This window comes from Elephas maximus, chromosome 17 (genome assembly GCF_024166365.1).
Source record: "Elephas maximus indicus isolate mEleMax1 chromosome 17, mEleMax1 primary haplotype, whole genome shotgun sequence".
Lineage (NCBI taxonomy): Eukaryota > Metazoa > Chordata > Mammalia > Proboscidea > Elephantidae > Elephas > Elephas maximus.
In genome coordinates, this window is record NC_064835.1 from 87,622,091 (window position 1) to 87,638,086 (window position 15,996).

Sequence of the window (15,996 nt, forward strand, 5' to 3'; positions counted from 1 at the left end):
TGAACCATCTCTCCTTCCCCCTGCACTCAGTCCGATTCCTCAGCTTTGCCGTTGATGTTCAGGGCTCCTAGATTGTCATATATAATCGATTCACTTGTTTTTTTTCAGGTCTTTTTTGTAAGAGGGACCACAGGAAGCATCAGACTGCTCTAAAACCTTGGCCCCACCTATCATTCTTCTCCTGCCAAAGGATTTCCTCTGACATTTCTTGCAGTGCAGATGTGCTGGGGTAAATTCTTTCAACTTTTGAATATCTGAAAACATCTTTATTTCACCTTTGTTTTTGAAAGGTATTTTCACTGATTATACAATTATAGATAGAAAGTTTAAGGTACTGGAAAAAAAAAAAAAAGATGTTTTTTCACTGGCTTTTCACTTCCAATGAGAAATCTTCTGTTATTCTTACCTTTGTTCTGGTCCATCTCAGACATTCTGGTTTTCATCTCTAAAAGTTCAATTTGGGTCTTTATTTATTTATTTTTAATATTTTCCATATCTCTACTTAACTTTTTGAACATTTACAGTACATTTATAATAACTGTTTTAATGTCACTTCTGCTCATTCTCACATCTGTATCAATTCTTGGTTGGTTTTCATTGATTGTTTTTTCTCCTTGTTCAGGGTTACATTTTCCTGCTTCTTTCCATGCCTAGTAATCTTTGACTGGATGCCAGTCATTATGAATGTTACCTTGTTGGATGGTAGATGTTTTTGTATTCTTACAAATTTTCCAAGCACTGTTATGAGATGCAGTTACTCAGAAATAGTTTGTTCATTTCAGGTCCTGCCTTTATGATTTCTTAGAAGGGTCCAGGGCAGTATTTGGTTTAAGGTTGATCGTTCCCTATTATTGAGGCAAAATCTCTTATCATCAAGTTGGTTCTAACTCACGGCAACCCTATAGGACAGAGCAGAGCTGCCCCTTAGGGTTTCCAAGGAGCAGCCGGTGGATTCTAATTGCTGACCTTTTAGTTAGCAGCTGAGCTCTTAACCACTGCACCACCAGGGCTCCCATTATTGATGCAAGGCTTTCCAAGTAGTCTATCCAGTGCCACTATGAATTATGAATTTTTCCAGCCGGGTTGATGGGAACAGGCACTGTTCTTGTCCCTGTGTGAGCTCTGAGTCTTGTTTCTTCTAATGCTTCCTAATGGTTTGTTCCCCAGCCTGGGAGAATATCTTCATATGCTTAAGCTGAATACTCAAGAGGGACATGCTAGAGATTCTTAGAGGTCTCTTTCTGTGCATCTATAGCTCTTTCCTCTCTGGTATTTTGTCCTGTGAATTCTAGCCACCTTCATTTCCCTGGACTCTGAGTTGTGTCTTCTTAGCTCAGGAAGTTTCCTGTACTCCACTGGGGTGTCCCCTTCCTGTCTCATGGCTTGGAAACTCTCTCGAGCTTCCTGGAACAATCATGGAGCTCACCTTGTTTCCGCCCCACATCTCATTAAAAATCATTGTTTCTTTTTTTTTTTTTTTTCAGGGAATGTTCATGTCCTGCTTTTGGTAATAAAAGAAGTCGAAATTACCAGCAGCCACAATGCCTGGCCTCACCATCTTCTCATTCCAGGTATCAGGCTGAGGGGTCATCCCTGCCAAAAACTACCCTCCTGGCCCCATGGCTATGTGTGCTGGCTGGACCCTGAGCCAGCACACCCAGAGCAGAAGGCATGTGGGGCTGCTATGCCCATGGAGGGGGTCTTTTGTCTAATTCACCTAATTTCCTCCCACTTGCCCTTCCCCTCGCCAGATGGCTATCCTCTCTCATCTGGCCTGCAGACCTCGGGCAGCCAACCTTGCAGAATGGCCACCGCCTTCACACAAGAAAACACAGGGCCTTAGGCTGACACACTGAGGCCTGTGAGAGGGAATGGGAGTGGGTGGGACCCTCTGCATGTGGCCTCTGAGCCCGAATCAAGGCTACAGAAGCTTAGATGGTACCCAAGGATGAAAAGGTCCTAAACAAATTCCCCCCTTTTAAACAGAAATGGTTTATTTAAAACTTTTTAAAAATTCCTGTTTGAAGTTGTGCGTGCGTGTGTGTGTGTGTGTTAGGTTGAAACAAAGGGACAATTATCTATCCCTCTGTCGGTTTCAGAGGGCTATAGCTCTTCTGTTTCCTTTAGGAATGACATCTAAAACCTTCTGTTGGCTCTTACAACTAACCACAACTAGCCTAAGTACTTCCCACACAAATGCCTCAGCAGTAGGATCACTATTCTCTTTGGCTGGCAGAGATGTTTTCTTTACCCTGGGTTCCTTGGCTTCATTTTCATTCTCTAAGGCCCATAGAGGGATGTCTGAGTCTAGCTTCTAAGCCTCATGTTGAGTGCTGTTACTACAAGTGAGCAGCCCCTCCAGACAAGCCTGATTAAGCCCCTCTTCCAGGGCTCCTAGGCAAAAAAAAAACCTGGCAAAGCAACTACGGCTGTTGGTTTCCCTGGCCCAAATCAGAACACCCAGTCACAGGAGAGAGTCATGTCATCACGAACTTATCAAGCCACGCAGGCAAGCTCACCCATGCCTTCATCCTCTCCCTCCCTCTACACATGACCTGTCCCCATTTTTCCTCTTCAACCTCACCCAGTCCCTCCTCCTGGCCTCCTGGTGCTCCACCCACACCGACACCTCTGTAATACAGGGAAGGCCCTGAGAGGGCAGTACAGAATAAAGCAGTGGTTTCCAAACTTGGCTGCACATTAGAATCACCCGGGCAGCTTTTAAAACCCCAACGCCCAGCTCGCATCCCATATTGGCTAATTCCAAAGATCTAGGGGAGTGGGAGCCAGACATCAATATTTTTACTGGTGGCCCAGGTTCTGAATCCCAGCTTTACCAGTTCCTGGCTGTGTGGCCTTGGGCAAGTTAATTAACCTTAAATAGAGATAACCAAAAAAACCCAAACCTGTTGCCATCCAGTCAATTCCAACTCACAGCGACCCTACAGGACAGGGTAGAACTGCCCCATAGGGTTTCCAAAGGAGCTGCTGGTGAATTCAAACTGCCAACCTTTTGGTTAGCAGCCAAGCTCTTAACCACTAATGGAGATAGTAGTAGCACTATGTCATAAGATTGGGGTAATGATTCAATGAGTGCCTGACATGTAAGGTTTGTGCTGTAAGTGTGGTGGTAGTGTGCTGTCAATTCCAACTCATAACGAACAACCCTATATGACAGGGGAGAACTGCCCTATAGGGCTTCAAAAGCTGTAATCTTCATGGGAGCAAATTGCCAAGTCTCCTCCCCCGTGGAGCCCATGGTAGGTTCAGTCAGCGGCCAAGCGCTTAACCATTGCAGCACCACAGCTCATTCCCATAAGTATTAACTATTATTATTACCAGTTGTGCCCTAAATGAAACCCGTTACCTTACAGAGGAAAATTCCCATACTAACTCAAGAGTTCACACAGGAGATCCGTTTACTAGCTCCTGTACTAAGTGAAGAGTTACACCAGAGATCCGTATACCAGCTCCTGTACTAAGTGAAGAATTCACACAGGAGATCCGTATACTAGCTCCTGTACTAACTGAAGAGTTCACACATGAGATCCGTATACTAGCTCCTGTACTAACTGAAGAGTTCACACAGGAGATCCGTATACTAGCTCCTGTACTAACTGAAGAGTTCACACAGGAGATCCGTATACTAGCTCCTGTACTAACTGAAGAGTTCACACAGGAGATCCGTATACTAGCTCCTGTACTAACTGAAGAGTTCACACAGGAGATCCGTATACTAGCTCCTGTACTAACTGAAGAGTTCACACAGGAGATCCGTATACTAGCTCCTGTACTAACTGAAGAGTTCACCCAGGAGATCCGTATACTAGCTCCTGTACTAACTGAAGAGTTCACACAGGAGATCCGTATACTAGCTCCTGTACTAACTGAAGAGTTCACACAGGAGATCCGTATACTAGCTCCTGTACTAACTGAAGAGTTCACACAGGAGATCCGTATGCTAGCTCCTCTAAACACCTGAAGGGAGAGAGTGAGCTGACATTACAAGTACCTGCTGGGTGCGAAGCAGGCATTATTTAATCTTTATAATAATCCTCCAGATTGATATTATAACCATTTTGCAGAAGAATAAACTAAGGCTTATATAACTCAGGTTAATCTGGGGATGGAGATGGGATTTACAGCCAGGTCCTCTGTTACGACAAATGTTTAGGTTAAAAAGAAAACCACAGCCTTCTTGCAGCCTCAGTGTCATTTGGGGAAGGCCGGAAGCACATCAAACACCAGAAAGTGCTTTCATTTTTCAGGGCAGGATTGGCACTAATTAATAACTGGGAAAGCGAATTAAAACGGTTATAGCAGGAAAGCCTCTGGTCTGCATTTTGGGTTCAAAACCAGATTCCACGCTTGCTATCTGTGTGATTGCAGACAAGTCACTTAATCCCTCTGTGCCTCAGTTTCCTCACATGTCCAAAATGGATAACAGTGTCTCTCTCACAGAGCTGTGAGGGTGAAACGAGTTAAACACAAGCCCAGCCCTTGGTGCAGCGTCTGACATGGAGGCGTTCACCAAACAGTCATCACTGTTGTTGTTACCATTTAGAAACAGTGAGTCAGCCATCTCAATGCCAAAGGTCCAAGTGGCCACTCCAAACTACGTAAAAGAGCTCTAAGCGAAGACCAGGAAGTGCAGCTGGGTTTTAATTTTTTTTTTTTTTTTAATATTAACAATGAAAACCTACATTCACTCTGTCCATTCATTCAAAGAAATCTTCCGTACTCCTCCCCAGCCTGTGCTCCCCGCCTCCCTTCTGCAGTGAGCTCCCAGACCCTGTACAAAGAAAAGGGATGGCTCTCAACAAGAATTGAAAAAGCAAAGCACCCTGCCTTTCCCGCAGGTTATCTGACAGGCTGTGAGATGACCACCTGCCACAGGTGGTTTGGACGTGATGTAAGCAATCTGCAGATAAGGGCCAAGTTTAGATGACCGCTGAGATCTCCTCCTGCCTTGTTTCTATAAGAGTGCACGAGTGTATGCGTGTCTATACACACACACGTGTACACACACACACAAACATACGCCATGGGACCCACCGCCCTGCTCTGGAAGTGCCCCTCAGCAGCTCCTTGTGGGGCTAAGGAGCTCTCTTTGGTAAGGAAATGGGAGCAGCCTCCCACTCCCAACTGGTAATGTTTGTGACTCTTTCACACTAATAACCGTAAATGACACCAACCGCAGACTATTTCATCCCCATGGGACTTGGGAGACCCGGTCAGCAGCCTCTGGAGCTGGGCCAGTGTGCTACAGGCTTCCTCCATCTCCTTCCAGATGAGAAACACGTCCTCTCTGACCCCGGCTCCTGGGAAGAGAAACACAACATGAGCAGTGGGCTGGGCAGGCCCAGAGGCTCCCAGACGGTTCCAGCAGACCTGGCTCATCCCTGCCAATCTTCTAGAACATTTCTGAACCTCAAACCCACTTTCCCCACTCATCTTTTTCTAGAATCAGGACTGAAATTCCTAAGGGCATGCTGTCGCCTCGGGGAATCATAAACGCATACTTCAAGAGGCAATACATTCATGGAGAGTAAATACCTGTAGTAGCCAGGATACTTTTCGATGGATTACTGATAATAATGAAATAAGATAAAGAATTGAAAACTTTTGGAAATGGTTAGCGGTGATGGTAACACAACACAGAAAATTAAGTAATGTCACTGAATTTTACACTTTAAAATGGCAAACTTTATGTTATATTTTGCAGCCGTAAAATAAGATGGAAGAAATTTTTTTTTAATGTAGTCAACAAGTACCAGGCAGAAGTAAGGGGTCGCCAGCGCTCTGGCCTCTCAAACTTGGCAGATCAAGTGCAAAAGTATTAATAGCTGTGTTCCTAAAGAAGTGAGTGACAAGCCCAGACAGAGATGGACGTCCACCATGGCTTCACAGCCATCAATCGCCCAAGGAGTGAAATGTGATGCATACCCAGCTCCTGGTTGGAACTCCAGAAATAACACGCACTGGGGCTAAATGTGATCCTTAAGCACGCAGTACTTTCCGACCACTGTAAAAGCAAGACTGACTTCCACCTGCTTGCTTCAGCATGGAGGCGTTAAGTAGCAGAATTCTTCTTAAAGAGTTTCAAACGAGTCAAGGCTTTTCATTTCTCCCAAGTCTGTCAATAATATCTTAAGAGGGAGTATCAGGATCAAAGGAAAAATTTCCAAGGAGATACAGTTGGTCTTGATTATCCAGCGACAGGGGGACTGTGTTTAAAGGGCAGCGGTGACCTGGGGTGAGTCCTGGTGTGGCGTAAACAGATAAGCGCTTGGCTATCAACCAAAACATTGGAGTTTCAAACCCACCCAGGGATGCCTCAGAAGAGAGGCCTGGCAAGTTTCTTCCAAAATATTGCTGCCATTGAAAACCTATGGAGCGTAGATCTACTCTGCCACACGTGAGGTTGCCATGGGTCGGAATCACCTCAACGGCAGTGGGGGTGGGGAGTGGCCTACAGCAGACACCCCTGTGCAGGCAGGAATTAGGGTTAGTAATTAGGCAGCTGCAGATTGCCACACTGGTTGTTATAAAGTAAAACAATTCAAAATTATTTAACTAGCTTTTCTTTAAGGAAAAAAAAAAAAAAAAAGGCAGCTTATGAAAAAGGAAAACCACAGGGCTATAAAAGCCTAACTTAGAGGGTGTAGGTTTTATTTCCAGTTATTCCACAGGCTTGGTCCACAGGCAGTGAGGGAGGGCTGCCATTTCCATCAGGTTCGCTCCTGAGGGACTTAGCTGGAATATCAGGCAGCCACAGTAAGGGGAAGGGGCTCCATCAACAATGGAAGAGGACGGAGAACAAGGCACAGGAAATCCCAGCATTCAGAGAGCTCTGCAAATTCTGAGATTCTCCAGGCTAAACCAGACTAGAAGAGATCCATATTTATGCCTATTCCCAAGAAAGGTGATCCAACCAAATGTGGAAATTATAGAACAATATCATTAATATCACACACAAGCAAAATTTTGTTGAATATCATTCAAAAACGGCTGCAGCAGTATATCAACAGGGAACTGCCAGAAATTCAGGCCAGTTTCAGAAGAGGACGTGGAACCAGGGATATCATTGCTGATGTCAGATGGATCCTGGCTGAAAGCAGAGAATACCAGAAGGACGTTTACCTGGGTTTTATTGACTATGCAAAGGCATTCGACTGTATGGATCATAACAAACTATGGATAACACTGCTAAGAATGGGAATTCCAGAACACTTAATTGTACTCATAAGGAACCTTTACATAGATCAACAGGCAGTTGTTTGGACAGAACAAGGGGATACTGATTGGTTTAAAGGCAGGAAAGGTGTGCATCGGGGTTGTATTCTTTCACCATACCTATTTAATCTGTATGCTGAAAAAATAATACGAGAAGCTGGACTACATGAAGAAGAACGGGGCATCAAGATTGGAGGAAGACTCATTAACAACCTGCCTTATGCAGATGACACAACCTTGCTTGCTGAAAGTGAAGAGGACTTGAAGCACTTACTAATGAAGATCAAAGACCACAGCCTTCAGTATGGATTGCACCTCAACATAAAGAAAACCAAAATCCTCACAACTGGACCAATGAGCAACATCATGATAAATGGAGAAAAGATTGAAGTTGTCAAGGATTTCATTTTACTTGGATCCACAATCAACAGCCATGGAAGCAGCAGTCAAGAAATCAAAAGACGTATTGCATTGGGCAAATCTGTTGCAAAGGACCTCTTCAAAGTGTTGAAGAGCAAAGATGTCACTCTGAAGACTACGGTGCGCCTGACCCCAGCCATGGTATTTTCAATCACATCATATACATGTGAAAGCTGGACAATGAATAAGGAAGACCGAAGAGGAGTTGACACTTTTGAATTGTGGTGTTGGCGAAGAATATTGAACATACCACGGACTGCCAAAAGAACGAACAAATCTGTCTTAGAGGAAGTACGGCCAGAATGCTCCTTAGAGGCAAGAATGGTGAGACTGCGTCTTACATACTTTGGACATGTTGTCAGGAGGGATCAGTCCCTGGAGAAGGACATCATGCTTGGCAGAGTACAGGGTCAGTGGAAAAGAGGAAGACCCTCAATGAGGTGGATTGACACAGTGGCTGCAACAATGAGCTAAAGCATAACAGCAGTTGTAAGGATGGTGCAGGACCGGGCAGTGTCTCGTTCTGTTGTGCATAGGGTCACTATGAGTCGGAGCCGACTTGACGGCACCTAACAACAACAACACAAACCAGAGTGGAGGTGAAGCAACAACGAAGTCATATGTATCTCGAACGTCAAGGTATGAGCCAGCCGAGGCCTGCCTTATACAGGAGCAGAATGTGGTTCCCCAGAGAGACATCCACGTGGTCTAGAAGATCCACCCACCAAAATGGCTCCCCACCCACTCACTGCCATCCCTCTGTACCATGTGGATAACAATTTAAAGCCTTACAGTAAAATGCCAACACCATCTGGAGAGATGCCACAATAAGCTGTTATTGCTGATTAGCACCTGGTATTGGACCTAGGAAGGAGCCCTGGTGGTGCAGTGGTTAAGCGCTCAGCTGCTAACCAAAGTCAGGGGTTTGAACCCACCAGCTGCTCTGCAGGAGAAAGATGTGGCAGCCTGCTTTTGTAAGGATTTACAGTCTCAAAAACCCTACGGGGCAGTTCTGCTCTGTCCTATAGGGTCACTATGAGATGGAATTGACTCGATGGCACACAACGACAACTGATGTGTCAGATTGGCTAGTTTTACAATTGAAATGAGACCCCTGACAGATAAGTTTTGATGAGTAACTGCTGCAAAACACCACCTTACCTACAGGACAAGGCCAGTTGTCAGAGTCAATTCATTAATATATGTATGGAACAAATACATGTTGAGAAACTGTTGTGTGGTGGGTGCTGGGATTCGGCAGTGAACAGGGCTCTGCTCTCCTGAGGCCCTCCATAACACGCCCCTAACATACTCTGCCCCAAGGAAGCCAGTCCAGTCACTGTCCTCCCAGCTCTCTAGTGCCCTTGTTCTCACACTGTCCTCCTCCTCAGTGGAACCAAAACCCAGCCCCATCCTTCTTTCAAGGCACAGTTCTGACTCCACCATCCAACTCTGCCCAGCCACCCCTGAAACAGGGACAGGCTTTCTACTCCCCCTCTCCACTCTGGTGGAAGGAACTCTCCACACTTCTCAGTCCTCCTGCCTGCAGGACAGGTTCTCAGGTCAGGCCATTAGACCACACTTCTCAGTCCTCCTGCCTCCAGGACATGTTCTCAGGTCAGGCCATTAGACCACACTTCTCAGTCCTCCTGCCTCCAGGAAGTGTTCTCAGGTCAGGCCATTAGACCACACTTCTCAGTCCTCCTGCTCCAGGACATGTCTCAGTCAGGCCATCAGACCACAATTCTCAGTCCTCCTACTGCAGCATATGTTCTCAGTTCAGGCCATTAGGCCACAGTTCTCAGTCCTCCTGCCTCCAGGATGGGTTCTCAGGTCAGGCCATCAGACCATACTTCTCAGTCCTCCTACTCGAGCCTATGTTCTCAGGTCAGGCCATTAGGCCACACTTCTCAGTCCTCCTGCTCCAGGACATGTCTCAGTCAGGCCATTAGACCACAATTCTCAGTCCTCCTGCTCCAGGACATGTCCTTAGGTGAGGCCATTAGACCACACTTCTCAGTCCTCCTGCCTCCAGGACATGTTCTCAGGTCAGGCCATTAGACCACACTTCTCAGTCCTCCTGCCTCCAGGACATGTTCTCAGGTCAGGCCATCAGACCACACTTCTCAGTTCTCCTGCTCCAGGACGTGTTCTCAGTCAGGCTATCAGACCACACTTCTCAGTCCTGCTCCAGGACATGTTCTCGGTCAGGATATCAGACCATACTTCTCAGTCCTCCTGCTCCAGGACATGTTCTCAGGTCAGGATATCAGACCACATTTCTCAGTCCTCCTGCTCCAGGACGTGTTCTCAGGTCAGGCCATTAGACCACACTTCTCAGTCCTCCTGCCTCCAGGACGGGTTCTCAGGTCAGGCCATTAAGCCACACTTTTCAGTCCTCCTCCTCCAGGACATGTTCTCAGTCAGGCTATCAGACCACACTTCTCAGTCCTCCTGCCTCCAGGATGGGTTCTCAGGTCAGGCCATTAGATAGGCCGAGCTCATATGCAGTTTCTGGCTCGCTGTCACTCACTCCAACCTCCAAATCCCAAGAGCAAAGAAGCACCACCGAGTGATGGCGACATTATTACATGCACGACCTTGAGTCTCGTATAATTTTTTAAAGCCAGTCCTCCCCAAACATGATGCTTTATTTTTAGCAGGCAGCTGCTTACAATGCAGCTCACCATGAAACGGCACGTCCAGAGCCATGCTGCTACTGAGAGCCGGGGTCTACAGTGCTCGCATGGCATTTCACATGCAATCTGGGTTGCTGCTCAGGTTTGCTCCGGCTGACTTTGTCCAGCGGACTATAAACGTCCTGAGTGTAGGGTTAATGTCTTTTCTTTCTTTGTATCCTTCATAGAGCTTAGCAAAGGATCCAGTGTTTTCAGTAAAAATTCCTTCCTTTCCTTATTTTTATTTTTTTCCTTATCACAAAGAAGGGATTATTGAGCACCTAATACATTTCTTTCCTCATGGAATTTCCTTGTCTCATAATTTACAGCCCCCAATATTGCAAGAAACTCTTCTGAGTGGTACATAACAGGCTCAGGCCATTTGAGCAGAAGGCTATGCCCTAGGGATTCCAGACATTAACATGGATGGATGTGCCCTGAAGCAGTACATCACCTCCTTTCAGATCCTCCTGCCTCAGCTAGGCGATGTGCCCCCCAAGTATCTGAAACAGTATCATTCCAAGGGAGTCCCTGGGTGGTACAAACGGTTAACCAGTTGAGACAGCTAACCGAAAGGTTGAAGGTTCAAGTTCACCCAGAGGTGCCTTGGAAGAAAGGCCTGGTGATCTACTTCTAAAACATCAGCTATTGAAAACCCCGTGGAGCACAGTTCTACTCTGACACACATGGGGTCGCCCTGGGTCAGAGCCAACTTCACGGCGACTGGCTTATCACTTCAGGGGCAGGAGTGGAAGAGGGGTCAGAGGGCCAGCTGGCTGGAGCACTGGCTCAGTGGACAATTTAATGTAGCACTGAGAGGAGGCAATCCAGAAATAATTCAAGAACCCTTGACTCCCAGACCATCTCCTAGGTCCCAGTGGGACTTACTTGCTTTTGGCCCTTTCCCCATCCCTCAGGGATCCTGGGTGAAAACTGGCCCCGCTGGGTAGAGAGTTTGCTGTCTGCCTGAGCCCTGAATGCCTTCTCAGTAATGTAGATCTGAAATCATTTCATAACTATGAAAAGGGAATATTTTCAGGAAAAAGCAGCACACACTTCTATTTTCAGAAAGTAATATAACACCAAAAAACAAAACCGCAAGGTATTAGGAAGTCTCAGAGACCTAAAATTACATATCTGGTGAAAAAGAGGGTATTACATCCATAAAGGGACTGAAAATGGTGAAATTGGTAATTTTTGTTGTAACAAAAAAATTCCCAATTACTGTTGTGAAATTACATATTAAAATGTTTTGTTGCCAAGAGGCAGTTGAACACCTGCTGGCTGGATCCAGCCCTACAGCTCTAACCACTAAGCGAGCGTGTAACTGCACCCAGTCCTGCCCTGTGGAAATTAGCATTCACTAATTTAAAGCAAACGTAAAGTCATCTTGCCATCTGGATAAGTATCTAACGTCTTCTTGTTGTTGGTTTCTATAAAGTCGATTCTGACTCATGGCAACTCCACGTCTGCAGAGTGGAACTGCACTGTAAGGTTTTCACGGCTGTGACCTTTTGGAAGCAGATTGCCAGGCCTGTCTTCTCAGGTGCCTCTGGGTGGGTTTGAACCGACGACCTTCCAGCTAGTAGTCCAGGGCTTAACTGTTGATGCCACCTAGGGACTAACATTTTCTTAGGACAATGAATACCTATGTTTCACAAGGACCATTATCTTAGGAGTGATTTCAAATCCAAGGTATAGACAACTTGGCTATAATATAACATGAATATGGCACTGTCTCCAGGGCCCTCTCTTCCTCTTCAAAATAGAACATTGTAAAAAGCAAAAGTAATACAGTCTAACTGTCCAATATTCAAATGGAAAACTTGAAAATAAGCCATCACTACTCTCCTCATTCACCCTGGTGGTGCAGTGGTTAAGAGCTTGGCTGCTAACCAAAAGGTGGGCAGTCGAATCCTCCAGGCGCTCCTTGGAAACCCTATGGGGCAGTTCTACTCTGTCCTACAGGGTCGCTATGAGTCGGAATCGACTCGATGGCCACAGGTTTGGTTTTTCTGGTTATTCTCCTTATGCAGACATGGCGAAGCGTAGGTGGTCCACCAACCTCAGTAATAAGTGTGAGCCCAGGCTCTGGAGCGCTACTGGGCACACCAAAACCAAACCCATTGCCCCTGAGTCAACTCTGACTTATAGCAACCCTACAGGACAGAGGAGAACTGCCCCAAAGGGCTTCCAAGGAGGGCTTCCAAGTGTCGACCTTTGGTTAGCAGCTGCCGAGCTCTTAACCACTGCACCACCAGGGCTCTGGGGTGGTATTGGGCAAGCAGACAATAAAGACACAGATAGAGGTATAAAACCAAAAAAAAAACAAACCCAGTGCCATCGAGTCGATTCTGACTCATAACGACCTTATAGGACAGAGTAGAACTGCCCCATAGAGTTTCCAGGGAGCGTTTGGCAGATTCAAACTGCCGACCCTTTGGTTAGCAGCCATACCACTTAACCACTACACCACCAGGGCTTCCAGATAGAGGAATAGGGGAGCAATATTTAAAGAATAACTGCAAGAAATCCACCAATAAACTTCTGTTGAATAAATCTATTTAGATACGTGATACCATTTAGAAGACACCAATGCAAAGGGTTGGTGTTTTACTGAAATGGTGAATTCAGGGGAATTTTATTAGTTCCCTTTAGGGCAAATTTACCACACACAAAAAAAATTGTCTTTCAGCTTTTCCATCAAAAAAGGCCTGAACATTTTTTTTCTAAGGTACCTACAGTACACAAAAAGAGCATTTCCAGGCTGCTCCGGGATTTCTCATCGACCGGCTCTGCATCAGCAGAAAGACTAAGGCTAAGACTGCTGTCACTGTGGAGCTGTCCTACACTATAGCCACCCAGCTCCCTTCCTCCACTAAGGCCCATCCTGTGAGAACGGACCACGGGGTTGGGACCTGGCCTCAGCTGCCTAGTGGAGTTTGTCCCCAGCTCTGCCATGTCATTCAGGAATGAGTAAGTTCTAGGAGACTCATCTGGGATCTTCGGATTCACAAGAGACTGACTTAGGAGACAGAAAACCAATAATTTACAACATACCATCTGCTCAGTAGGACAATCTATTAGAGAAAAGTAATTCACGCGTTTCTTCCACAAAACTTGGTGGATGCTTGGTTCGCCTGGGCGCTGGAAAGGCGGAGTGAACAGGAAACAGCCTCGGCCCTTAGGAGGCTTTCCATCCGTGCATCTTCCCACAGCATGACCCCAGAACCTGTGCCAGCACCTCTGACACTCACGTCAAAATGCAGATTCTTGGGCCCCACCCCAGGCTCCTTCTAAGGGTGGGGCTCCAGGAAATTGTCATCTTAAAAAGCTCATCTCAAAAAACTTTTGCAACAAAAGTTCGTGAAGCTTCAGTCTAATAGGCAAGGCAGGCATGTGGATAAATTATTACGGTCCAAAATATTCTTGGAGGAAAAAAAAAAAAGTTGGACCATCTCTGGGAACAATATTCTCATGGCCCGATGTCCCTGTTTGTGCTCTAAGGAGACGCTCGCCAAAGAGGTCGAGCTCCGTTTCCCCTTCAAATGCTGGGGACTCCTGGTACCATCCCCTAGATGTCCACAAAGGCTACCGTCCCCTGGGCTTGTTCACATCAACTGCTTCACAACATTCCACGGTTTCTAAGAGTCTCCTTTGGATATATCTTATGGCGGGAAGGGAAAAGAGGGGAAAACTAAAATTTACCCTGTACCTACTATGTGCCAGTATGTACCTACTGTGTGCCAGTCACTGTGCTGGGCACTTGGATCCATTACCTCATTTATTCCTACAGCAATCTAACGGGTGGGAATCATCAGCCCTATTTTACAGATGAGAAACTGTAAAAAAACAAAACAAAACATTGCCGTCAAGTCCAACTCATAGCAACCCTAGAGGACAGAGCAGAACTGCCCCATAGAGTTTCCAAGGACCACCCGGTGGATTGGAACTGCTGACCTTTTGGAGCAGTTCTGGTTAGCAGTCATAGCACTTTACCACTAGGCCACCAAGGTTTCCAAGCAAACTGTGGTTCTAAGAAATTAAGGAGCTGGCCCAAGGTCACACAGCAGCAAGATTCCCAGGACAGAAACCAAAAGAATAAAACCTGTTGTCATCGAGTCGATTCTGACTTATGGTGACCCCGTGTATTACAAAGTAGAACTCAGTAGGGTTTTCTAGGCTGTAATCTTTATTAAAGCAGATCACCAGGCTTTGTCTCCACAGTGCTGCTGCAGGGGTGCGAACCACCAACCTTTCAGTTAGTAGCCAAGCACAGGCCATTTGGGCACCCAGGGACCTGGATGGAAAACAACCAGTGTGTAATTCAGATACTTAGGTGATAATGACTGGCGAGCTGTGTCCCCAGATTCAAGGGCAGGACCTGAGATGACATTCTCTTGAGCAGGAGCACGCAGCTGCTGGCTTGGCCATAATCTGTCTGCAGTGTGACTGGCAGCCACCTGCAGGACAGGCCTGACAGGGTGATTAGCTCTGAGAGCTCACGGAGCTGGGCTTCTGCTAGCCGCACATTTTCCTCCCTCATCAGACTGTGACTCCCTCAAGGACAGACTATGTCTATCCATTTTTGTAACCACCCTTGCTGGTTCATCCCTGCCACCTGGCAGACACTTCCAAATAGGCTGTTCTAGAACATAAGCTCTTTAAGGAGAGGGACCCCGCCCCCAGAGCCCAGCGCAGCTCATGGTTTTCAGATAACAAATGTCAACCAGAACACGCTTCCTCAAGGATGACCCAAAGTCTAAGCTGGCTCTCCTTGTCCCAGCCATTCAATATACCTTTTAAAAGACTTTTGAAGGTTTCTATAGCCTCACGTTGTATTAGGTAACGCAGGATGCCTGGACCCACTTGGTTATCTTGGAATGATTTTAAGAGGTGGGTGGCTCAGGGTGACCAAGACTGGGCCGGCCCGCTGCTGCCCACTGCCTGGTACCAAGCTGGGGCAGCAGTGAGCCGTCAGGGTAGGTGATGGGTCCTGGCGAGCAGACCAGGTTGACCACATAGCCAGGCCTGCAGCCTGAAGCCAAGAAGGAAACCAGGTCACCAGGACATAAACCCAGGCTGGAGAGGGAATATAGGGCTCCCCGGCCCTAAAGGGGCTTCCCCTCTAGTTGGGAAAACCAGACCTGTACACACATCGGCTGAAGCTGTGAACGAGGGAAAGAAGATGGGAAGGCGCAAGTGGGCAGTTCTTAAGTTCTAAACTGGGACCTTGGCCTGACGGTGGGAAGAGCACCTTCTAAATCACAAAGCAGAAGCACAGTTGGCATTCCAAGAGTTTGGGGTTCCCTAAGTGGGAACCTTGCCTTTTGTTCCTTTTGAATCCACCATCTTGCCCCCAGTGAGACACATGTCCAAAAAAAAATTCTCTGCCGTCAAGTGGCTTCCAATTCAGAGTGACCCCCCAGGGTTTCCAAGGCTGTAAACCTTTACGGAAGCAGACTGCCACATCTTTCTCCTTCGGAGCGGCTTGTGGGTTCGAACCGCGGACCTTTGGCTAGCAGCCAAGAGCCTTAACCACCGTGCCACCAGGGCTCTTTGAGGTACCCACAGAAGGTGTTTAATAAATGCTTGTTAACTAGCTGGAAGATTGTCTACCAGGAGAGATCAGAAATTCAAGGCAACCCGCTGCTAAGAAGAA

The 15,996-nt window shown here is 46.7% G+C and overlaps 1 protein-coding gene across 2 annotated transcripts in view; it reads right to left on the reverse strand.

Moving 5' to 3' along the window:
- VWA3B (von Willebrand factor A domain containing 3B) overlaps nucleotides 1–15,996 on the reverse strand; it is a 223,956-nt gene that overhangs the window by 159,525 nt on the left and 48,435 nt on the right. For both annotated transcript variants that reach the window (XM_049857248.1, XM_049857247.1), the window contains exon 8: nucleotides 5,196–5,321. In XM_049857248.1, the coding sequence (XP_049713205.1) occupies nucleotides 5,196–5,321 (126 nt within the window). The remainder of the gene's footprint in view (nucleotides 1–5,195; nucleotides 5,322–15,996) is intronic.